Source organism: Esox lucius, chromosome 20 (genome assembly GCF_011004845.1).
Source record: "Esox lucius isolate fEsoLuc1 chromosome 20, fEsoLuc1.pri, whole genome shotgun sequence".
NCBI lineage: Eukaryota > Metazoa > Chordata > Actinopteri > Esociformes > Esocidae > Esox > Esox lucius.
Window position 1 is genome coordinate 44,998,207 of NC_047588.1, and position 26,082 is coordinate 45,024,288.

The window sequence follows — 26,082 nt, forward strand, 5'->3', positions numbered from 1 at the left end:
GGCCCAGCAGACACAATCCTGGCCACATCAACAGTCTCAACCTCGGCCCAACAGCACTCTCCCTCCAGCCCATGCCTCTCTGAATCTCTTCCTCTGTGCCTCTACTCAGTAATGTGTTGTGAGAAGGAAGCTACGTCCTTGAGAACTGCTACTGAGAGGGGGTTGGACCTCAAACTAACTTATGTGTCTTCTCTGTGAGCTAAATCTGTCTCTGTGTCTCTCTGCCGGGTGGGTCTGTCTGCGTGGGGGAGGCTTTTAAATATCCCCAGCCACTCCTCTCTGTGGAGTAAATTTTATCTGTAGGTTGAATGGCTAATTATTCCTAAAAGTTAACTTTGAGATGAATGTGATTTGTTCACCAGTAATCTTGCTTATGTTTTCACAACTTTAACATACAAAGTGGGTCTGAGGCTTTGATTAAATGGTTAGTGACTAAACTATAGATTTATAATCAGATAACATCAAGAAAAGTAAACATGTGTCATATACATAGGCTTCATTTAATTTTAAGCTATTTTAAGAAAATTATAAATTGGCACTATATCATTATATTTTTTTATAATTGCTATTGCATTATGCTTTTTTATTAACAGCCACAACAACATTCCTTTGTGAACTAATGCTTGAAATGTTCATTCTTTGTATTGTCTTCTGTCTTAATAAAGTATGTTGAAAAGTTGAATGTTGATTTTGCTCTGTGGTGTTGTCACATGCAACTTCTTAAAATATATGAACTAACTGTAAGTCCTTCTGGATAAGAGCATCTGCTAAATGACTAAAATGGAAATGAAAAAAAAATTACAAGTATAATTTACAGTAGTGCTCCTATTCTCATAGTTTAAGTTTTTTAGTTCTACAAAATAAACAGTTGGCTGTTATGGATTTGCTTTTCAGTTGAGCAGCATGACAAATTGTTTTACGTGAACGTTATTTACAGAGCAACATGTAAGTCGTGATCAACCCCTGCTCTGGGCAAGTCAGTGGGATTCCAACACAGAGGATGACATCATGTTTCGTGAGGAACCAGCCCATTAACTTTAGCCCCTCCCCTTTCCCCTTTCACCCAGAAGCACTGACAGGCAAACGTAAGCTTTCATTGACACGCACACAGGTGTTTGCACGCACACAGACACATTCTAACTTTCTTTCACACACTATTTTTTCTTTCTCACACACACACACACCCACACACACTTCAAAAACACTAGTGGCATGCAAAGAAAGCTTCCCCTGGAAAGAAACAGCCACACCTCCAGTCCAGAGATACCATCTGCCAGATCATATACAGTATATCCAGCGGTTCTAGTCAACATGTCTGTTGGTAAAACACACTTTCTCAAAGTCACATAAATACCTCACATTTGTCCATTGCATTTTGTATTTTTATTTTCACTGTAAAGTACATTCAATTGCTTCTATGTATGAATTGTGCTATATGAATAAACATACTGGCTTGTTTGCTTTCAGAAGTAAAGATGGGGAGGGGAGGGGTTCACCACTCTGAGAGACAGAGCAGGCAACTACTGCAACAAATAGTGCTGTATAAAAGCATATTCATAGAAAGTTGACTGGAAGTGAAAGAGTGGTAGGAAAAGGTGTACAAGCAACAGGGATGACTGCAGCCTTGAGAGGATTGTCAAGCAAAGCTGATTCAAGAACTTGGGGGAACATCACAAGGAGTGGACTGAGGCTGGAGTCAGTGCATCAAGAGCCACCATGTCCAGGAAATGGGCTACAAGTATCGCATTCCTAGTGTCAAGCCACTCCTAAACCAGAGACAACGTGAGAAGCATCTTACCTGGGTGATAAAAAAAGTACTGGACCGTTGCTCAGTGGTCCAAAGTCCTCTCTTCAGATTAAAGTACATTTTGCATTTCATTTGGAAATCAAGGTCCCAGAGTCTGGAGGAAGAGTGGACAGGCACAGAATCCAAGTTGGTTGATGTCCAGTGTGACTTTTCCACAGTCAGTGATGATGTGGGGTACCATGTCAGCTGCTTGTGTTGGTCCACTGTGTTTTATCAAGTCCAGAGTCAATGCAGCCGTCTAGCAGGAGACTTTAGAGCACTTCATGCTTCCATCTGCTGACAAGCTTTATAGAGATGCTGATTTCCTTTTCCAGCAGGACTTGGCACCTGCCCACAGTGCCAAAACAACTGGTAACTTGCAATACCAACTCGCATGACCTTGTATTTTCATGAGGAAAATGAAATATACCAGACCCTACAACACAGACAAGCTGAAGGCCAATAATAAAGCAACCTGGGCTTCCATAACACCCCAGCAGTGCCACAGCCTGCATTCTCTGGGCCTGTGATTTTGGAGTCATGGATGCCGCATCCTCCGGACTAAAGTAACCGTCTGGCTTCTTATCCGCACAGTTCAAAAGCCAGCATCTGAGATGGTATGGGGGTGCATTAGTGCACATTGCATGGGTGACTTCCACATCTGTGAAGACACCATTAATGCTGAACAATATATATGCTGTCATCCGGATGACATCTCTTTCAGGGAAGGCCTTGATTATTTCAGCAAGACATAGCCAAACCACATTCTGCACGTATTACAACAGCATGACTCTGTAGAAAAATGTCTGGGTACTAAATTGGCCTGCCAGCAGTTCAGACCTGTCACCCACTGAAAACATTTGGGGCATTGTGAAACAAAAAATATGACAAAGGAGACCCCGAACTGTTTAGCAGCTGAAATCCTATAACAAGCAAGAACGGGAAAACATTTAACTTTCAAAACTACAACAATTTGTCTCCTCAGTTCCCAAATGCTTATTGTTGTTTAAAGAAGAGGCGATGCAAGACAGTGGTAGACATGCCCCTATCCCGCCTTTTTTGTAACGTGTTGCTGGTATCAAATTCTAAATCAGCATATATGTTTTCAAAAACAATAACATTTCTCGGTTTCAACATATATTTTGTCTTTGCACTATTTTCAAATAAATATAGGGATAAATGATTTGCACATCATTGCATTCAGTTTTTATTTGCGTTTTACGCAGCTTCCCAACTTTTTTGGAAACAGGATTGTACGACAATGTTATCCTGAACACTGTTCCTCCCAGAGAATGAGCCTTTCTCTACCCCTTCTATTCATTACCTCAACAAGAAATGTTTTGGTACTCAAATTACTGTGAAGCTTTCTGATTATCAAAGTTAAATATGCAGTTAGTTCCAGTGATAGGACAGTTGTTTGATGGTAATTTTCATGTGTCTTTGCAATCTCATTGCTCTACAGTGTAAACAACTAACTGAAGAATGTTGACGAGCCTCCAGGACAATTCAAACACCATCATTAGAGTCAATGGTCCATCTGTTTCCACTGAGACTGTGGTTCTACTACAGAACACAGAACAACCAATAACTAACAGTCTGTTTGGTTTCAGTTCCAAGGTGTTACGCTGCTATATTATTGTGCTGGGGGATATGAGGGATGTATTACTAATTTTTCTCAATCTCCTCCAGTTTAAAATTTTAGGAGGAGATGAGGTCCTGGTCCACACCTGCGGATTATCTGGTTTGGGGGGCCCGTTGCTGTCCCTGTCCTTGTCCACCTGGTCATACTTCTGACCTAGTCTAAAATCAAATAGCCTCTGGATTTAGCCCAGAGAAATTTATTATTCCAATCGGACTCTTAATATCTCACCCGGCACAGCCAGAAGAGGACTGGTCACCCCTCTGAGCCTGGGTCCTCTCTAGGTTTCTTCCTAAAATTCGACCTTCTTAGGGAGTTTTTCCTAGCCACTGAACACTACTGTTGTTTGCTCCTTGGAGTTTAAGGCCGGGTGTCTCTGTAAAGCACTTTGTGACAACTGCTGTTGTAAAAAGGGCTTTATAAATACATATGATTGATTGATTGTTTCCACTCTGACTACGGTTCTACTACAGAACACAGAACAACCAATAACTAACAGTCTGTTTCCACTCTGACTACGGTTCTACTACAGAACACAGAACAACCAATAACTAACAGTCTGTTTCCACTCTGACTACGGTTCTACTACAGAACACAGAACGCCCATTAACCAACAGTCTAAATCAGAATGCACGATTGTCCTGAAAGGGTGATAGTGTTATTCTAGAAGGTTCTAACGGTTGGGCCTCTTCCTGGCTCCTCTGTCCCACATTGTGTAAAAGGACAGATTTACATAGCTGTGTCAAGAAAATGGGACTCATTGGACCAGGCGACCTTCTTCCACTGCTCCAAGGTCCAGTTCCGACACTCATTGTAGTCGCATTCGATGGTGGACAGGGTCATCATGGGGACTCTGACCGGTCAGCTGCTATGCAGCCCCTTACGCAGCAGGGTGTGATGCACTGTGTGTTGTGACACAGTCCTCCCCATGAACATTTTCTGTGACTTGTGCCACAGTAGACATTCAGAGTCTTTTATTTATCAAATACACCGAATAGCATAATTCGGAACAATTAAATTCTTGTGACATGGCACATGGCATCTACACAGTGAGAATTAAGAATTATGTAAATAAAAATATAGCAAAGAATGTACATTACAATGTAAACTAGCAACAATATTAACAAGTGTAGAATGGGAATATGAACAATAGGGGTAGAAGCATTGAATATTATAAATATAAGTGTAATATGCCTATGAACATTAAAATATTCTAATGTCAATTGAATGCACATAGAAAGACATCAGAGCATCTGGAATGTTTATGTGTCAGTATGATCCCAGATCAGTGTTTCTGGTTGAGGAGCCTTATGGCCTGAGGGAAAAAACTGTTAGTCTGTTTGTGAATCTGTTTGTCAGCGGAGTCCTGCAAGACCAGGGAATACGCTGTTAATTTCAAGTTTGCAAAAAAAAATAGATCAAGACAGTAGCATTATAAAGACATGTTTGTAACAGATAATTGGACACATGGTAGGCCTGAAATAATTAATGTAGTAGTTGATTTTTGATTGTAATGATAAACACAGATTAAATTGTACACAAAGCATTTGCCTGTGTAAAAAAGACTTGCGAATGACTGACTTTTATCGTTTAATTTAACTATTTATTCATTCATTTGAACGAAACAAGCTCAGTAGCCTACTCCCCTTCCGACCGAGTTTAGTTTAACGTTTGCAAGAATATTTGTAGCTGATAATTGCATGCATGTTACAATAATGAATATGTATGTGTTCATTTTTATTGTCATGATAACCACATCAAATTATACACAGAGCGTTTGTGTAAGTAATAAAGATTCATGAACGATTGAATCATTCAGTTGTTTTTTTCTTTTGAAAGGCTGGCAGTGGAGTTTAACCCCAACCACTGAACACACTGTCATCCAGCTCAGTGCTCTGTCAAACAGCTGTTAGTTTTACACTCTCAAAGAATCAAGAAAGTAGCATTATAAAGACGTTTGTAACAAATAATTGGACACATGGTAGACAAAAATTAATGCAGCCTAGTATTTGTATTTAATTTAAATCATACAGTATACCGAGCGTATGCTTAAGTAGAAAAGACTCATAATGTAATTTCTATTGTTCAATTGGACAATAAGCATTAGTTTTAACGAAATGACTCGAAAGATTCTAACTCTTTACTGAATGACTCAAAATGATCTGAGTCTGTAAAAAGAGTTGAAATTAGTTGGAGGTATTGGGGGTGTTGGTGGTTTTGTGGGTGTTGCTTGTATTAGGGATGTTGGTGGGATTGGGGGTACAGGTGATTTTGGGGGTGTTGGTGATATTGGGGGTGCAGGAGATTTTGGGGATGTTGGTGATATTGGGGGTGCAGGTGATATTGGGGGTGTTGGTGATATTGGGGGTGTCTGTGATATTGGGGGTGTCTGTGATATTGGGGGTGCAGGTGATATTGGGGGTGTTGGTGATATTGGGGGTGTTGGTGATATTGGGGGTGTCTGTGATATTGGGGGTGTCTGTGATATTAGGGGTGTCTGTGATATTGGGGGTGTTGGTGGTATTGGGGGTGTTGGTGATATTGGGGGTGCTGGTGATATTGGGGGTGTTGGTGGTATTGGGGTGTTGGTGGTGTTGGTGGTATTGGGGTGTTGGTGATATTGGGGGTGTAGGCGGTATAGTTGGGGTTGGTTGATATTGGGGGTGTTGGTGAAATTGGAGGTGTTACTGGTATTCAATCAATCAATCAAATGTATTTATAAAGCAATTTTTACATCAGCAGTTGTCACAAAGTGCTTTTACAAAACACCCGGCCTTTAACCCCGAGGAGCAAACAACAGTAGTGTTGAATTTCAGTGGCTAGGAAAAACTCCCTAAGAAGGCCGAAATTTAGGGAGAAACCTAGAGAGGACCAAGGCTCAGAGGGGTGACCAGTCCTCTTCTGGCTGTGCCGGGTGAGATATTAAAAGTCCAATTGGAATAATTAATAAATAATAATTAATAAATAAATGCATGTGGTCTGAGTATTGGGGATGTTGGTGATATTTGGAGTGTTGGTGATATCACAGTCTTTCATGTCTTTGGTAAAATATTGATTGAAGGAGGCAGTATGAGATCATTAAGGAGGCCATGCTTTGATAAAAAGCCACTAACACAACCAGAAGTGCAGCTTACTTTTTTGAGGGAAAGGCAAATATTAGTAACTCAGTGGATTAGTTAATGCAATAAAAGCAGCCTGTTTTGTAGTAATAAATATAATTCTCAATTCTGCTTATAAGCTAGAGAGCTAAAGGGTTGTAGACATGGAGACTGTTTTTTTCAAAACATAATTCGACATTTAAATAGAAGTGAAGGGGTTCTTAGATCATTTCTCCATTAATAATATTTCAAGATTCTGGAGATCCTAATGGACTGGCCTCTTTATACCTTTAAGACCACAGGTTTTCATTGGTATTCAAGCATGGAGACTGCAATAGCCATTGCATAATGTTGACTTTCTGGTAAATTAACAGTTTTTCTGTCGATATTGATGTGTGCTTGGGGTCACTGTCTTGCTGAAAGATCCTTGTGGTCAAGTTTCAGCCTTCTGGCAGAGGCAAAGGCTGCTGACTTTTGAAAGGGCCCTAGTACCAGCGGAAACAGAACAGTTCGAATAACATCAAAGTCCACCTCTATATTTTATGGTATCAGTTTCTTTTCCACATAAGGATCTTTTTTTTCAATGAAAATCACATCAGTTGTTGTTATAATCATTGATGTTAATCATACTTTCGTTTTCTAATCTAGCAATTTTCCAATTTAGTTATTTTCTAATTTAGTCGTATAGCCTATATTATAGTACTGTAATATACATAAATACTGCAGGTAGCGCAAGTTTTCTTTCAAAGTATACCTGGCTAATTAGCTACTGCAGCTAGCAAACGGTACTGTACGACTACATTAAACAAACATCAGTTTAGTTCATTAAGCCGACATCATTTCAGGAGCATCTTCATCATTTCAGGACAAGGAATCACAGGTAAGCGTATTTAACTTCTTTACAAAGCAGATAGATAACTATCTGTCATATGTTAAAATAAATAAAGTTTAAATAATGCTAAATTTAATAACCATGTATTTCTATGTTTTTGTTTTATAAAATTGTATGCTGCAGCCAGTTTAGGAAAATATGATTGAATACAATAACTTTCAAGGTTTAAAACTCCATCATCAAACTCCATCACACCTTGTCTCTGTGAAGAATAGGTCAAGACAGCCTTTTGTCTCACACTCACTCTGACTTTTCACCTGTCTTATTTAGAGAGAGATAGGATTAAAACCCAACAATTAACATGCAAAAGAAACCACCTCCTATACAGCAGAAAGAAACCTTCTGTCTCCAACCCCATGGTGTCCTAGACTAAGTTAGGACAATAGAATGTTAATTCCTGTAACCAAGAATCTGTTGATCTGTAACCGAAAATGACCCCAAGGGCGCAGAGTTTAGAGCATGTCCTTCCTCATTGGACAGCGAAGAAACCAATGAGATTCGTCCAACATGTCACCATGCCAATGAAGAGCCAATAAGGATGGTTTTTACTCACGAGAGTGAAAAGTAACCGCACCTGGGGCTAGAGGAATAAAGTCGATAGAGAGAGGGGGATTCAAGATGACGCCTTAGTAAGATGAAGTTTCCTGAGCTCCTGACCAAACTTTTACTGTTTTAGAAAGGCTAGCTGTATCTTTTTATTTTTGCTACATAAGCTGTCAATACGTCGAACTACGAGATCTGCAAACATGCCAAAGTTTGAAAAATGCAAAGAACGAGTAAATGCTGATGTTGTCGACATTAGTATGGATGTCCACGATTATGCTTCTCCTGCTGGAAAAGAAACCAATATTTACGCGACTCCGCTTCCTGTCACTCCAAGCAAGTCGCCTGTTAATAAAAAAGATGAACCCTCAAATCCAGATGAGCAGGCTGATTCTGCCGTCATTTCCAAACTCTCCTCGTTGATCAATTCTCGGTCTGACGCGCTTGAAGGAATGATTAGCGCCAATGCCCTCAAGATAGAAGGGCTGAAGAAAACGGTAGATTTTGTTTGTGCCGAAATGCAGGATCTAAAGAAGAATGTGAAAAATGTAGATACCCGACTTAAAGCTCAAGAACGTCTCTCGGATACCTGTGAAACGCCCATTTCTGATCTAGAGAGATCTTGAGATTGTTTGGGGTGTCTTAAAATGTCAATGAAAATATCAGATCTGAGGTAATTCGCATATGCGGCGAGACTTACCCCGAGGCCAAGAGCAAGTACCCTGATGTCGTTGACACTGTGCATTGGCTGGGGAGGAGAGGTGACAACCAGAAACCTAGCGCCATCATCATGCAGTTTACCTCACGGGTTGTACGCTATGCCTTATGGAGAGCTGCCAAGAAGTCCCAGTTCCTTAAAGATAACAGCTTGCACTTCGCAGAGGATCTGACTTCAGCAGACCGGGAAAGACGGAAGACCTTGTGGCCGAGAATAAAACAGGCGAGGGATGCTGGAAAAACGGCCTATTACGTCGGAGCGCGAGCGTTTATTGAAGGTGTGGAGATTACCTTGTGAAGTGATTTCCTTTAAGAGAATTACGATGACAGTTTTTTTCGAAAAAGGTGACTGTTAACTGTCACTTTGGCATCTGAACTTTTTTTTATATTACAGCTGGTCCTTTCATTTTGGTCTTTTCTATTGGTCACGTAAGCTCTGTCCCTTTTTCAATTTTCTTCTCAGTCAATCTCGCCTCTTTGCCTTTGGTCTGATTCTTGTTTATAACTGTTCTCAGTTGTTCATTCATTAATGTGAATATCGTTCATTTCTCTTAATGCCAGGGGGTTAAGAAACAATGTGAAACGCAAAGCCCTTTTTTTGTTTGTTAAAATCCATGGATCAGATTTCTGTTTTTTTCAGGAAACCCATTCAACACAGGATGATGTAAAATTTTGGAGGTCCCAGTGGGGCAATGATGTATGGTTGTCTCACAGTACAGAGCGTTCAGAAGGTGTCGCTATTTTGAAAAATAAGTTTGCTGGTGAAATACTTCACCTCATCAATGACCCTAAGGGTCATTTTCTTTTGTTAGTGATTTTCCTGAGTCAGACCACCACAATTCTGGTTAATATGTATGGATATAATTCTTCTAAGGAAAATACCGCCTTAATAGATGTGATTAGTGATCATATACAGTACTATATAAATAAATACCCAAATCCTGGTTTTATTTTGGGTGGGGATTTTAATATGGTATTAAATAGTGATTGGGATAGGTTTCCTCCAAGAGCGGCTCCTGTATGTCCAATTATGAATGCATTTATGATGCGATTTAGTGTTGTTGATATATGGAGAGAAACAAATCCACAGCAGAGATTATATACCTGGAGCAGTAAGGACCACTCTAAACAGTTTCGTATAGATTACTGGCTTATTTCTCAAAGTTTAGCAAGCAGTTGTAACTCAACCAGCATTCATGCTACACCTCTTACAGATCACAGTGCTATCTCTCTTACGGTCAGTCTTTCAGCATCCCTTGATTTCAGCGCAGTTCCTTCTTACTGGAAATTGAATAATTCTCTTCTCCTGTTTAAAGATGTTAAAAAATATATTACATTATTAATTGAACAGCACTGGAAGAGAGCTTTAGTGTTAAATTCATATGGTTGACAGTGGGAACTGTTGAAGCATGAAATCGGTAAATATTTCAGAAAATGTTGTAGTAATTTAGCTAAATCTAAAAGAGCAGAAGAAAATAAGGTGGTGTCTAAAATTATGATGCTTTCTTCCAAACCCCAAGAGCAGCTTTCTGAATCTGATGGGCTTGAGTATGCTGCACTGCAATGTAAATTAGATGAGCTGTACACTTATAGAGCACAGGGCGCTTATATAAGATCTAGACAAAAATGGATTGAGGAGGGAGAATGCAACACAGCATATTTCTTCAGATTAGAAAAGAGTTGCTTAAAAACCTAATTAATTGAAACTCTAAATATTGATGGGACCGTGACCAATAACCCAATTTTTACAGTAATCTTTACCGTCACATTTTTTCTGAAGAGGCAGCCTGTACTTTTCTTGAGTCTGTTAAAAACTGCAAGAATATTTCAAGAAATGACAGATACATATGTGATAGTAAAATTACTTTATTAGAAGTTATTAATTCAATTATAGAGCTTAAAAACAATAAATCACCCGGAACTGATGGAATAACCGCAGAATTCTACATACAGTTTTCTGAAGAGTTATCTCCTTTTTTACTTAAAGTTTTTGAAGAAAGTATACAGAATGAGACTCTCCCCCCAACTCTTACTCAAGGATTAATTACTTTAATCCCAAAACCCAAAAAATACTTACTTTTTATTGACAATTGGCATCCTGTATCTCTGCTCAACAATGATTATAAAATTTTAGCTCTTATATTTTCTAAAAGATTAAAATCTGTACTGGATTCTGTAATAGATGAGACGTAATCTGGTTTCATGAACAAAATACATATTGTTGGTAATATAAGATTGGTTCTTGATCAATTAGATTATTCAGATTTGATACAGGAGGACAGCTTCATTCTTTTTTTAGATTTCTATAAGGTGTTTGATTCTTTGGAGCAACAATTTATTATTAAGTCATTACATAGATTTGGTTTTGGTGATATGTTCTGCAAACTAATTAAAACCCTTTACACTAATGGAAGCTGTTCGATTAAATTAAAGAATGGCACTTCCCCAAGGTTTAGTTTATCTAGAGGAGTCAGACAAGGGTGTCCCATTTCTCCTTATTTATTTTTACTTTGTGTGCAGCTACTCTCAACTTTTATCATTGAAAGCGGTATTCAGGGAATCCGTATAGCAGATCGGGAAGCTATTATTAGCCAATTGGCGGATGACACCACCTTATTTTTAAGAGATACTTCCCAAATTCCTATAGCAATTGATTGTATAAGTTTGTTCTCTAAAGCTTCAGGGCTTAATCTTAACTTAAGTAAATGCGAGTTAATGTCTATTAAAGATTGCGCAGTACCCTCCTTTTATAATATTCCAGTTAAACTAGAAGTTACTTATTTAGGCATCGTGATCACTAAGAATCAAGATAATCAGTTTTTATGAAATCCAAAATCAATCTTGAACTTTATCCCTAATTACTTCTTTTCCAAATTAGGTGGTCTCCCTTTCCTATTCCAATTTATCTAAATTCCATAAGCAAGCATTACTTGCATGGTCATTAATCTATAAACACAACTTTTCCCCTCACCGATACTTCATTTGGAACAATCAAAATATTGTATATAAGAAGAAATCTTTGTTTTTTAGTAATTGGTTTGAGAAAAATGTTCTGACTGTTTCCCAGTTACTTAATTCAGAAGGTTTTATTTTAAATTATGCTGAATTTTTATTTACATTTAATTTCCCAGTAACACCCAAAAAAATTTCATTTGTAATGAACGCTATCACGAAAGGAGCTATTATCCTTCTAAAGGAATCTGTTAGATCATCTGACACTTTTCCTATGACTTTAGACCCTTTTGAGCTCCCAATAGGAAAATTGTGTTTTTTGTCACATCCTTCATCACGTAACAATAGAATTAGATCTCTCTTTCAACAATTCCATATGTGGCTTCATATATGAAGAATTTGTTTGACCATATTGATTGGAAAAAAGTATGGACTCTGTCTTTGAAATACATAATAACTAACAAGGTTAGAGAAATTTCGTTTAAATTATTACACAAAATGTACCATGCTAAAGCTTATTTGAAAAGGTTTAAACCAGATTTAGACACAAATATTGGTGGTGCCCCTGATGAATCTGCTCCTCATATCTTCTGGGATTGTCCTCACTCACAGTTGTTTTGGTCAGAATTTTCTAATTTTATCAAATGCAATGTGCTTCCAGATTTCTCTTTGCTTTTTAATGATGTGCTGTTTGGCTTCTTTAATATACAAAAAGCTAAACTTAATGACTATTTTATTATTAATTTTATTATTGTTCCTTGCAAAATGTCACATTCACCGAAGTAAATTCACTCGTCAAAATCCCTTATTCATTGTCTTTAGTGGAGAGGTCCAACAGTACATCCAAAGCATTTCATCATCTACGAATCTTAAAGCCCTTAAGACAATAAACTTGTTTCAACTTTTTAATTTATTTCAGTAAAGATTTCTGCTATGATGTTAATTTTTATTTTAAATTTTTTTTATTGCATAGGCCTATAAGCTATATGTGTGTATGTAGGCTATGTGCTGCTTTGCCTTCTTAATTTCGTTGTAAATATCCTGTATTTGTACCTTTTTGCTATGTATGTTATTTACATGTTTGATACCTTGGCATTAATTAAAAAAAAATCATAATAAAATATAAAAAATAAAGTCGATAGAGAGACGGAGGTCTGGGCGAATAGATGTGGACACTTAAGGGTTAAAACAACTATTTACAGGCCCGCTGCAGCTTAATTAATGTATTTTGACTTATCATTTTTATTAATAAATCTTTGTGTTAAATCTTCTTTTGGACCAAAGCCTCTTCTTCTTCAGAGATTCTGATACACGTAAATTCTCTACACATATAGTTACCAACTACGTTGGTAGTTCAAATCGAATTACAGTACTGTCTAGCAAGCCAACTAACGCTAGCTCAAACGTTAGCAAGCTACATTACAGTAAGTCAACTACTAACTAGCTTGGTTGGTAACTTTTTTCAAACATAGATGAACATCGAGTCACCTCACAAGTACTCAAATGTAAAGATTTTTACTACGAGTTCCACAAGTAACGATTAAAACAATATATTTGTCAAAATTGTAAAAGTGATATAAATAAATTATGAACGAATTGAAACAAATGGTTGACACTTTTCTATACTGTTTTTAAACGGGTTTTCATTGTCCATGTCCAGCAACGGGTCCATCGGCAGTGGAAGGTGAAGATAGAACTGAAGACCACTTGGACTCATTTCTGACAACAAGGAAGAGTAAAGTGTCCATCTTTGCTTGTGTGATTGTATTTTGTAGCGTGCATTAGTTGCTCAAGTGGACATGGACAACAGGGGAGATTTAACACTATAATAGTTGTCTTTTTCAAGTGTGTAGCCACATTATATAAAGTATTTCACAGGTAGAGTGCTGTACCAGCTTTGCCGAATAGTGACTGAACCAGTGAACAAGGCTAAGATGTAGCACACCATAGTCAGATTTGATCAAATAAAATGTAATTCCCCAACAACAAAATGGTGGATAGTGAAAATGCTGAGCGGCTAATAACTTGTGGAAAAAGTTTCCTTCTACCGTCTATTCAGGTCCAGTGTTTTGTTTTCTATATGAGCGCAAAATCATGTTTCACCATGCCAACACCCTGTGTATCGATATATAGAATGCCACCTGCCAAAGTGGCTAGTAAGAGTGACAGCGTTACACGCCACAGCTAAATGTCAAGCCCTGCACCGTATAACAAGGAGGTTCTCTGGAAAATAATGTGTTGAAGGTTTATTCCATCATGTATTGATGAGAAATGCTTAAAGTTCTGCATATTCATTTATTTAATTATTTTAACACATAATATTCAACGTTAAATATATGACATGCATTGTATTATGATATTGTGAGAAGCGCAAGTTATATATTACGTGAACATATTCAGGGCACATATGTAAATATATTTTGAGACATCCTCTACATACATGTGCTTATATGTTTTGCATGAGTTTTCTGTGTGGGTACTAATGGATTGCAGGGTTCTTACATTAAACTTCATCAAATGTATGTACTAACTATAATTGACTCTTGATAACAGTGTCTGCAAAATGACTAACATTAAAAATTTTAAAGACAGATTTTTAACAAATTATGTTCACAATCCTAAATTTGAATTACATAAATATACAAATTAAGTTTGCTCAGACAGTACACAGTCAGTATGAAATAATACATTCTCAGAAAGTACACAGTCATTATTTAATCATTTTGTGGGATAAAAACAATGGACAATAGTTGAATAGCAATTATGTACATTTAATATTTATTAGTGGTAATTCAGTGGTAATTTTTTGATTGAGGCCAAATGCTTTAATTCATTCACATTACATTCATTCATCCACATTATATTCATTAATTCACATTACATTCATTCATTCACATTACATTCATTCGTTCACATTGCATTCATTCACATGCATTCATTCCCTCTTCTTCTTCATAGTCTTCCTCTCTCTGCAGCACTTGTGGAAACAGACTTTGCAGCATGTAACAGTCCCCATGATAACAGTGATCGCTATGGTGAGTAGCAGAAGGATGACGTCCAAACTGTGGTACTGGATCCAGTTGAGGTAGTGAGCAGCGGGTCTCAGGTGTTCTGCTCCGCGGTGGCGCATCACAAACTCCGTCCAGAACACGGCCAGATCCAGTGGCTCCATGGGTCGGTCTTTATGCACCGCTGACAACTTCAACATTTTCTCCTTGTAACTGGGGAGGACGGACAGAGAGAAACCGTCAGGAATGCTGCAGATGTTTCATGAGTGTCTGGGAATCTCATTGCTACATTGTATTCAAGCTAAAATGTGGATCTCATTACTTCCTGTAGCAATAATAACTTATTTATATCAACATCTCTCACTCCTACAGTAGGTCTCAATTTGTTCTGTAAGTTCAGCCTCACTGCATGACAGAAATTGAATGGTAATGTACATTACCCAACACTGTATCCACAATTTATATAAATTTTGTATGTAGAATAATACAGGTGTCAAGTCATTTGGATTTATTATTATGGAATAGAATGAAGTCTGACCTTGAGTTGTTGATGACCTTGTTCAGGGTCTCCACCAGTTTATCTGAGGTGATATCGAAAACACTGAGCACCTCTCCTACACCCCTCACTGCCATGCGGTGTGCGTTGTCCCCCTGGTCACCAATCAACGGCAGCATCACCATGGGAACAGCATTACATATACCCTCATAGATACCGTGGGTTCCTCCATGGGTCATGAAGACCTTGACTTTAGGATGGCCTAGAACATGGAAGGTAGAACATTCTATGATGAAGATCTACACTGTGGATGGCCTAGAACATGAAAGGTAGAACATGTTCCATGATGAAGACCTGAACATAAGGATGGCCTAGAACATGGAATACAAGATGTTCGTTATTATGCACAATGTAACAATAATAATATTTCCACTACATCGTAATTCATAACTATGATTCATGTACTAGTTATCATACTATTTCAGTACAATAGTTTATGATTAGAATACTGGTTATAATACCTTCATGATTGTGAGTTAATCTCTAATAATGAGAGACGTACCCAGCAGCTCATTCTGAGGAATCCACTTCATCACTCTGACGTTGGCTGGAGCGTTGTCAGGGACGACACCTGTGTACCTCCACACAACCTGAAACACAGAGACACACCGTTTATATAGAATAATCTACCAGTACTGGAGGACATCTACCTCCACACAACCTGAAACACAGAGACACACCGTTTATATAGAATAATCTACCAGTACTGGAGGACATCTACCTCCACACAACCTGAAACACAGAGACACACCGTTTATATAGAATAATCTACCAGTACTGGAGGACATCTACCTCCACACAACCTGAAACACAGAGACACACCGTTTATATAAAATAATCTTCCAGTACTGGAGGACATCTACCTCCACACAACCTGAAACAAGTTGATACAGTTGATACAGTTGTGCTCAAAAGTTTGCATACCCTTGGAGAATTGGTAATATATGTCCCATTTGTAAAGAAAACATGAGTGAGCAGGCAAAACACATGTCTTTTATTTCTTATGGGATTCCCATTCAACTGTAGTGATTGAACAGTACTGACTAGCATTTGCAAGGCCTTTGATATCTTTTTATATCCTTTTCCATCTTTATAAAGTTCCATTACCTTGTTACCCAGGTCTTTTGACAGTTCTTTTCTACTCCCCATGGCTCAGTATCTAGCCTGCTCAGTGCATCCACGTGAAAGCTAACAAACTCATTGACTATTTATACACAGACACCAATTGCAATTTAAGATGTGGGAAATTCTCCTTTAATTGCCATTTTCACCTGTGTGTGTCACCTTGTGTGTCTGTAACAAGGCCAAACATTCAAGGATATGTTAACTTTTGTTCAGGGTCATTTGGATGATTTCTGTTTATCATTTTGATTTTAAAAGGAGTCAAACAACTATGTGATAATAAATGGCTTCATATGATCACTATCCTTCAATAAAGGTTTTTTTGCATGATCAGTCATATTTTCAAAATCAATGCAAAAATTTCACAATTTCTGCCAGGGTATGCAAACTTATGAGCACAACTGTATATATTCTCTATGTTGGAAACAGCGACCCATTGGTGTGTATTCAAGGTGTCCTTACTCTCTGAGGGATCCGGCTGAAGGCATCAAAGAACTGCTTTGCTTTGTCCTCTGGCATCTGGGAGACCACGGAGCCCAGAGTAAAGACCACGAAACCATCCTCTCCTGACTCATCTACAAACTCCTGCAGGTCCTGAAGATAGAAAGGCAGGAGACAGGGTTCTTTTTAATATATATATACAGCTCCGGAAAAAATTAAGAGACCACAGCACCTATTTCTTTCCTTTTCAAAAAGTACAAAAAGGAAGGTTTTGAGTGAGGATAAAATTAAGAGACCACTGCAAAACTTTCCTTTTCAACTTTTTTGGAAAGTAAAGTAAAAGGTGCAGTGGTCTCTTAATATAGTGTACAAATATAGTGTATTTATGGTTTTATTCATATAGGGAAATCAACCTTAGTCAGAGGTCTCTTTTGTTGTTGTGCTCTGTATTACAGCAACAATATTAAAAATATATATATATATAACAAACATGATAAAATCTGGAATATTATTTTAAATCCACATGGTTTAAAAAAAGCAATCAAAATTAACAATTAAAAGGTTATGTTATTCATTAGAAAACCCTTTTGCAATTATGTTAGCACAGCTGAAAATTGTTGTGCTGATTAAAGAAGCAATAAAGCTGGCCTTCTTTTGACTAGTTGAGTATCTGAAGTATGAGCAATTGCGGGTTCGATTACAGGCTCAGAATGTCCAGAATGTTTTTTTATCCTCTGAAACACGTCAATATTTTCTTGTTCTGAGAAATGAAGGGTATTCCAGGCAATTCCAGGCAGAAACTAAAGATCTTGTACGATGATGTGTACTACTCCCTTCACAGAACAGCGCAAACTGGAGGAGTGGGAGGCGCCGGTGCACAACTGAGCAAGAGGACAAATACATGAGTGTTTAGTTTGAGAAACAGATGCCTCACAGGTCCTCAACTGGCAGCCTCATTAAACAGTACCTGCAAGACAACAATCAACATTAACAGTATCGCCACTGGGGTGCCCTCCCTCCAATGCCTTTCGGGGGAAGAGTCACTGGCTTGTTGTTGTCTCTCTGTTGAGCACTTGTGCAATTGGGCTGTACGCTGCTGGCAATACTCGGCCCTCATTCAGGGGGGTTGCGGTTGTTGGGTGTCCCTTTGGTTGATGCCTGGCAATGTGGGTGGATTGATTTCCTGCCTGTTGGGCCCTGTCCGGGGCCTCCCCCGGGTAGGGCCACAGTGTCGCCGGACCCCCCGTCTCAGTTCCAAGGTGTTACGCTGCTATACTATTGTGCTGGGGGATATGAGGAATGTACTTTCTAACTTTTCTCAGTCTCCTCCAGTTTTAAACTTTAGGAGGACATGAGGTCCTGGTCCACACCTTGCTGTCCCTGTCCTTGTCCACCTGGTCATACTTTTGACCTAGTCTAAAATCAAATAGACTCTGGATTTAGCCCAGATACATTTATTAATTATTCCAATTGGACTTTTAATATCTCACCCGGCACAGCCAGAAGAGGACTGGTCACCCCTCTGAGCCTTGGTCCTCTCTAGGTTTCTTCCTAAAATTCAGCCTTCTTAGGGAGTTTTTCCTAGCCACTGAATTTCAACACTACTGTTGTTTGCTCCTTGGGGTATGAGGCCGGGTGTCTCTGTAAAGCACTTTGTGACAACTGCTTATAAATACATTTGATTGATTGATTAAAGCGGCGATTCTGGGATGCTGGCCTTCTAGGCAGAGTTGCAAAGATCCAGCCATATCTCGCATTGGCCACTAAAAAGAAAATATGAAAATTGGCAGAAGCACACAGATACTGGACAGAGGAAAAACTCAGAGAGATCCTCAACTATGGGCAATACAGCAAAGAAGATGGAAAGAAATTGAGTCAGGCTGAAAAATGAGGATGGTGGAACTATGCAGTCAGACTGAAACATGAGGATGGTGGTACTGTGAAGTCAGGCTGTTTCTGTCAACAGTTGTACCAGACCAGCTAAATTGTACAGCCATAAAAAAATGTGCCCTTGTTAATGTCATGTCAATCCCATGGCTTTAACAGGCCGATGTTATTCCACTATCAGCAGGCTACTGAAGTCAGTCCACTATCATCAGGCTACTGAAGTCAGTCCACTATCATCAGGCTACTGAAGTCAGTTCACTATCATCAGGCTACTGCAGTTAGTCCACTATCATCAGGTTACTGAATTTCGTCCATTATCATTTTCACTTGTTTATTTGCTTAATGTATGTATGTAATACATTTACAAATTTCCAAGTTATGAAAATGCAGTATGAAAGAACTAGTTATTTAAGTGACTACAAGACCTCCAATGTTATCAGATAAAGTCACATGGCGACAAAGAGCATCATTGTAATATAGGATTCGCAAATGTTTTAAATAAAGCCATAACTATTTCCAGATGCCTGTTCCTAAATGGTTTAACTGAGTGTGTTGAGGATGCTCAGCTGGTCTGCTGAGATAGATGGCAGGTTGGATGGATGTCCCAATAATATCTCCTGATTCCAGGCTACCCATTCGTCTAAAAGCATGGGACTGTTGTGGGCCAACGGTAAATTATGGGATGGTTATATCCTGGTGCATCTGTAAATTATGGGATGGTTATATCATGGGCTAGCTGTAAATTATGGGATGGTTATGTTGTGAGCTAGGAGTAAATTATGGTTTATGACTGAGATCTGACAAGGTCTAATGATTATTCCCGCAAAATACTTCTCTATGTCACCTCGCATCAACCTGTACGAGACTAAGTCACCTCCTGTCCACCAATATGAAACTAATTCACCTCCCATCCACCTATACAAGACTAAATCACTTCCCTTCCATCTGTATCAGACTAAGTCACCTCCTATCCACCTGTATGAAACTAAGTCACTTCCCATCCACCAATATGAAACTAAGTCACTTCCCATCCACCAATATGAAATTAAGTCACCTCCCATCCACCTGTATGAGACTCAATCACTTCCCATCCACCTGTATGAGACTAAGTCACCTCCCATCTATCTGTATGAGACTAAGTCACCTCCCATCCATCTATGAGACTAAGTCACCTCCCATCCACCTGTATGAAACTAAGTCACCTCCTATTCATCTGTCTGAGACTAAGTCACCTCCCATCTACCTATACGAGACTAAGTTACCTCCCATCCACCTGTACGAGGCTAAGTCACCTCCCATCCATCTGTACGAGACTAAGTCACCTCCCATCCATCTGTATGAGACTAAGTCACCTCCCATCCATCTGTATGAGACTTAGTCACCTCCCATCCATCTGTATGAGACTAAGTCACCTCCCATCCATCTATATGAGATTAAGTCACCTCCCATCCACCTATATGAGACTAAGTCACCTCCCATCCATCTGTATGAGATATAGTCACCTCCCATTCACCTATACGAGACTAAGTCACCTCCCATCCATCTGTATGAGACTAAGTCACCTCCCATCCATCTATGAGACTAAGTCACCTCCCATCCACCTGAATGAAACTAATTCACCTCCCATCCACCTGTATGAAACTAAGTCACCTCCTATTCATCTGTCTGAGACTAAGTCACCTCCCATCTACCTATACGAGACTAAGTTACCTCCCATCCACCTGTACGAGACTAAGTCACCTCCCATCCATCTGTATGAGACTAAGTCACCTCCCATCCACCTGAACAAGACTAAGTCACCTCCCATCCACCTGAACAGGACTAAGTCACCTCCCATCCATCTGTACGAGACTAAGTCACCTCCCATCCATCTGTATGAGACTAAGTCACCTCCCATCCACCTGTATGAGACTCAATCACTTCCCATCCACCTGTATGAAACTAAGTCACCTCCTATTCATCTGTACGAGACTAAGTCACCTCCCATCCATCTGTACGAGACTAAGTCACCTCCCATCCACCTGTATGAAACTAATTCACCTCCCATCCACCTGTATGAAACTGAGTCACCTCCCATCCACCTGTATGAGACTAAGTCACCTCCCATCTACCTATACGAGACTAAGTCACCTCCCATCTACCTATACGAGACTAAGTCACCTCCCATCCACCAATAAGAAAATAGGTCCCCTCCCATTCACCTGTATGAGACTAAGTCACTTCCCATCCACCTTACCTGTTATGTAAAAACTCCGTGCTAGTTATTGGTATCGGACCCCAGCCAAAGGCTTCATCCATGGGGTCATGGGGGTCATAGTGAAGGTAAGATTAGGTAAGTGTAAGATTCTGAGGATGAAACCCTGAGACTAACCACTGATTAATATGCTTCTGTCTGAAATCCACTGAAAGCCTGAGACTAACCACTAGTTAATGTTTCTGTCTGAAGACCGTTGAAATCCTGGGCCTACCTGCTGATTAATGAGACTAACCACTAATTAATGTTTCTGTCTGAAGACCATTGAAACCCTGGGCCTACCTGCTGATTAATATTTCTGTCTTAAGACAGCTGAACAAAAGGAAAGTGTTGTGATGTTTTGTACTGTATTATCACTGGGGAATGACAACAGGAGAATCAAGCACACTGGCTGTTCTGATGAGTCACTCTGGAGACAGAGGACTTTCTGTCGGTTGACATGTGAAAAGACGCGTTTGTCTGATATGGTTCATTGTCATTATTTTCATAACCTGGTTTCTTAATAAATACAATGCTTTTATCGACTGATTGATCATTGTGTTACTTTGCAACTGAAAACTCCTCAATTTGCAAGTCTCTACTCTGCCATTTCCTACAAGGAGTTTATAAATTAAGGTGGTGGACATGCATTTTGGTGATAAGTTATTAAAGGTAAATCCTTAATTTTTGTACGTGTACTTGTGTGACTAAATGCCTGGTCACACAGCCAAATATTTAGCTGCATAGATGGGTCAAATGAGTGCTCTGTGGAGCCTAATGTAATGTTAGTATAACCAGAAAAGTAACCACGCAAGCCTAGTTCAGCTGGCCCAAAATTAAAAATGATAAATGTTGTTCCCTCAATGGATTTGAACCCAGTTCTCCCACACAAGAGGCTGTGTCTTTAACCACTATGCCACTAAACAATGCTTTTGCTGAGTGTCCTTATAGCATCTAGACATTACATCATTTTGTCACGCATTAACATCACGCCAAGTTTAAATATTTGTCTAGACACCATTAAGCGTTGTGTTAAACTGACTAACGTTTCTTATTAAGTTTACCTCTACCACAAATAGCATCTATGAAATGTAAGACTTTTGCCACTGGCCGTTTTAACATTTTATTTTAGCAAGGAATACGCTTACTAGTATCTAACATGCTACTTGGAATAATCATAAGAATTGAGCAATTTCTAGCAAGACTGAAGATTAACTTTACACTGTCAAAGCTATTTCATTTCATGGCACAACAACATTTGTTTTCTTTAATTCGTGAATGACACTGATACAATAAATATCAATTTAGGTGACGATAACTGACTTTTTCATCAAGTGAAAAGACGAGAGAATCGTGAAAACCCCTACATGTTTAATGCCCAAGGAGTTTGGATAAAACCTATATTACCCCAAAAAGCATGCACGGACGCCCGTGTCTCTAACCACCACGCTATTTAACAAGGGTCAGTCAGTCACTCACTCACACAGTAACAGACATTTGCTCTTCTTGGCCGGCTTGGTTTACGTGTTGTATTTCTGGGTCTGAACATTTAGGAGGATTGATACAAATACTATATTATGAGAGGCATTTGTTAGCTTGAGATACGTAAACAAGTTGAAACTTGGGAATAAGTTCAAATCTGTGCACAACTGCCACTGCAGTGAATATGCTGTATTATCATGTATTATCTATGAACTTTGACCCACATAAAAATACAGTTTAAGTTTTATGTTATAAAAAACAAATTTCTAAGAGACTCACCTTTGCAATTGGTCCTCTTTTGCCACAGTTGATGCCTCCTATGTTGACCATGTTGGGCATCCTGGGTTTGGGATATTCAAAGGTGTAGTCATATCTCAGCAGCCAGATTGCCCCGTGACCCAACAGCTCCTTGTATGTCATGTCTTGTTCCAGGTATCTACTGGTCAGCTCATCAAAGCTGGCAAACATTACCCTGCAGAGGTAGCTCTCCACAATGTACATGATCATGTTCTTAACCCTCCCTAGGAAGTCCATGTGGTCACTGTTGCCAGAGAACAAGCGTGGGACATAGGACGGGGGTGTGGGACACTGGGTAGCCATGTCATCTAGCCCACAAGGAATGCCCCTCAGAAAATAGACTGCTGGGATGTTGAAGGACTCAGCGACGATGGATCCACAAGGCAGGAAGGGGTCTGTTAGCATCAACTGGAACCCTTCTCCTTTGAGGCGCTGCATCAGCGGCTTGTCATACAGCAGACCCTCGCAGCCTTTCACCTGCAAGGAAGTCCAGTTAACTAGGCCCTGTATGTTCACAAATAGATCTGTTATCGCCGGGGCTTTGAGGAATATTTTGTCCTTAAGTTTGTTGACATCCTCAACCAGCTGGGCTTTGGTGTAGGGGACCTTGAAGGTCTCAGCCCTGTAGTAGTCAGAATCCTGGATGAGAATGGATGCATCAGGCACCAGGACCACCATTTCATGTCCCCTGGCTGCCAGTTCCTTCACCAGCAGCTTCATGCTGAGCCAGTGGCTCCCGTCGACAGGCATCACCAGGACCTTGTCCCCCTGGACAGGCCTTGGATCCAGGGTCAGGCAGCAAAGCAGGCCCAGCAGACACAATCCTGGCCACATCAACAGTCTCAACCTCGGCCCAACAGCACTATCCCTCCAGCCCATGCCTCTCTGAATCTCTTCCTCTTTACTTTTTTCTTCTTGGCCTTCTTGTTTCGTTGTTGTTTCCTTACTATCTGGGTCTTCTTTTCTGTGTGTGGATGTGTGTTTCCTTGCCTAGTGTGAATCTGTCTGTGCAGGGCACGCTATTTCATAACCCCAGCCAGTCCTTCCTATGTACTAAAGTCTATCTACAGGCTAGTGGTTAATGATTCCTGATAGGAAAAAGTAGCTTAGTGTATTCTGGGTGTCAATATTAACTAGATCCTGGGTGTCAACTCAACTACTTTTGTCTATAAAAAGAATCTTAGCCTGCTGATAGACCTACAATACGTTATAATGTACTTGTCTCTGTCATTCTCTCAGTTGTTTTGTTAGTAGGATGTAACTGTAAGTGGTTGTGTTGTTGTAATTGATTGTGCCGTTTGTTCTAGAAAATATTGGTCTTGAGTCCAAAGTTCTATCACAGTCTTGTATTCCTTATATGTGCAGGATAAAGTCAAGATAACAGTTATACAGGAATGGCTTTAAACATACATCCTCTACTCACAGACCTCCTACTACTATTCCCTCTACTCACAGACCCCCTACTACTATTCCCTCTACTCCACTTCCCCCTCCTCCCATTCTTCTACTCCTCATCCCCCTACTCCTCATCCCCCTGCTCCTCTACCTCTACTTCCAGTACTCCTAATCCTATTCCCTCTACTCCCCACCCCCCTACTCCTATTTCTCAAACTCAAACCCAATTACTTTGGATTACTTTTAGATTACTTTAATATTAAGAGGCATTAGAAAACAAATAGGAATAGCCTATAACCAAGTGAACACATTTTGCGGCATCAATCAATGTTAGAGTTTACATAGCTGGACAAAAACGGAATTAGCATTTTACCTTATGGGTTATATGCAGTTCATCTGGAAAGGGTTTCTAAACCAGACGTGCCCCAAACGTATACATTTTTAAATCCAGGTTAAAAACACTTCTCTTCTCACGTGCCTATGACTGAGCACTTAAACATAACCACACAGTCTTATAGTTTCCCACTTTTAATTGTATATGTTTTCTTGTTGTATTCTTTTATTATTATGATGTATTCATTTGATTTGATGTTTTCATTTGAGTATTTGTTTTTATGTTATTGTACTTTCATATATTTTTCTTTGTAAAGCACATGGAATTGCTTCAATGTATGAATAAACTTGCCTGCTTACTATTTCAATATGACTGGGCTACATCTCTACATAGGCTAAAGGTTTGTCAGATATTCAGTCATTACAATTAATCCAATAATCCCTCGATCTTCCAGAATCTGGCTGTGTATCTGAACATAACCCAAAATCAAAGGATGTTAGCCTATTCTGTTTTTGTGTTTTATTCATGTTTTTAATTGCATCAAAACATTAACTGTCAGTTTATCAAACAGGGTATTGACTTTTCGCTTTTCGCGTGTACACTAAATCTGCAGTAGTCTGATGTTTTTCTTCACAACCACCAACGTTGTCAAAACGTTGCAAATGCACGTTTTCAAAGGCGAATGCACGTTTGAAATCGTGAACACCCGCAAACAAATACATTTTACCCGCGTGATCGTAAACTGCGATTATTAGGGCCACCAGCGATGGATTTTCAAAACGCAAATGAAATAAATAAACTGTGATTATACACCTGCAATTATAACCAATAAACACAATTTTCGGAGATGCAAAGCAAAAGCAGGATCACATGGCCAACCTGTATGGACGGAGTTGAGGTGGCTGCGTCAAATGCAAATCATCATCCTTTAGCAGAGTGCTTCCCAACAACTTTTCTCCTCAAATATTGTGATAAATTCCTTATAATGTTTTTTCTTGAAGGCAGCTCCACGTTACAACAATCTAACAAATAGTTGCCTAATCTTCTAAACAATTCCTGAGTTGTTCAGTGCAATTCTTCCTGGCTGTGTTGTTCGGGTGCATTTGAAAAATAAACCTTGAAACTTGAAAAAAAAAATAACACCAGGTAGGCATATCGCCTATCATTGTTCTGAGAAAGATGCGTCAAGTGGATAACTAAAACACATTTTATATGGGTAGACTTCTATCATCATAGATACACTATTTTTTTCACCAATTAAACTAGCGCTTCATCAGTCACTAATCTGGTCATGCGCGGCTACATTTGCGCGCATGATGATCACACACAACAACTGAGACGCGCAATTGTTGTTTTGGTTTTTAAAATTTTATATAAAAAAGTATCAAAAGTATCTGTAATCCGATTACAATAATTTAGTTGTTAACATAACGGATTAGAGTTACTGTTTTTTGTAATCCGGATGGATTACTTGTCATCCATTACTCCCCAACTCTGCTTCCAGTCCCCCTACTCCTATTCCTCTACTCCCAATCCCCCTACTCCTATTCCTCTACTCCCAATCCCCCTACTCCTATTCCTCTACTCCCAATTACTCTACTCCCAGTCCCTCTACTCCTATTCCTTCTACTCCTCATTCCCTACTCCTGTTCCCTCTACTCCCAGTCCCTCTACTTCCAGTCCCTCTACTCCCAGTCCCT

The 26,082-nt window shown here is 39.4% G+C and overlaps 1 protein-coding gene across 2 annotated transcripts in view; it reads right to left on the reverse strand.

Annotated features, from left to right (window-relative positions):
* The window catches only part of LOC105007829 (UDP-glucuronosyltransferase), a 32,306-nt gene extending 8,398 nt beyond the window's left edge, over positions 1-23,908 (reverse strand). Inside the window, exons 1-5 of one of the 2 annotated variants that reach the window (XM_010866890.5) lie at positions 22,636-23,905; positions 16,776-16,907; positions 15,694-15,781; positions 15,174-15,393; positions 14,323-14,848 (exon numbers count right to left, since the gene is read on the reverse strand). In XM_010866890.5, the coding sequence (XP_010865192.4) occupies positions 14,563-14,848; positions 15,174-15,393; positions 15,694-15,781; positions 16,776-16,907; positions 22,636-23,532 (1,623 nt within the window). In that variant the 5' untranslated portion in view covers positions 23,533-23,905 and the 3' untranslated portion in view covers positions 14,323-14,562. Of the gene's footprint in view, positions 1-14,322; positions 14,849-15,173; positions 15,394-15,693; positions 15,782-16,775; positions 16,908-22,635 lie in introns of those variants that run through there. The other variant, XM_029115597.2, reaches the window with a different exon arrangement.
* Positions 23,909-26,082: the final 2,174 nt, after the last annotated feature.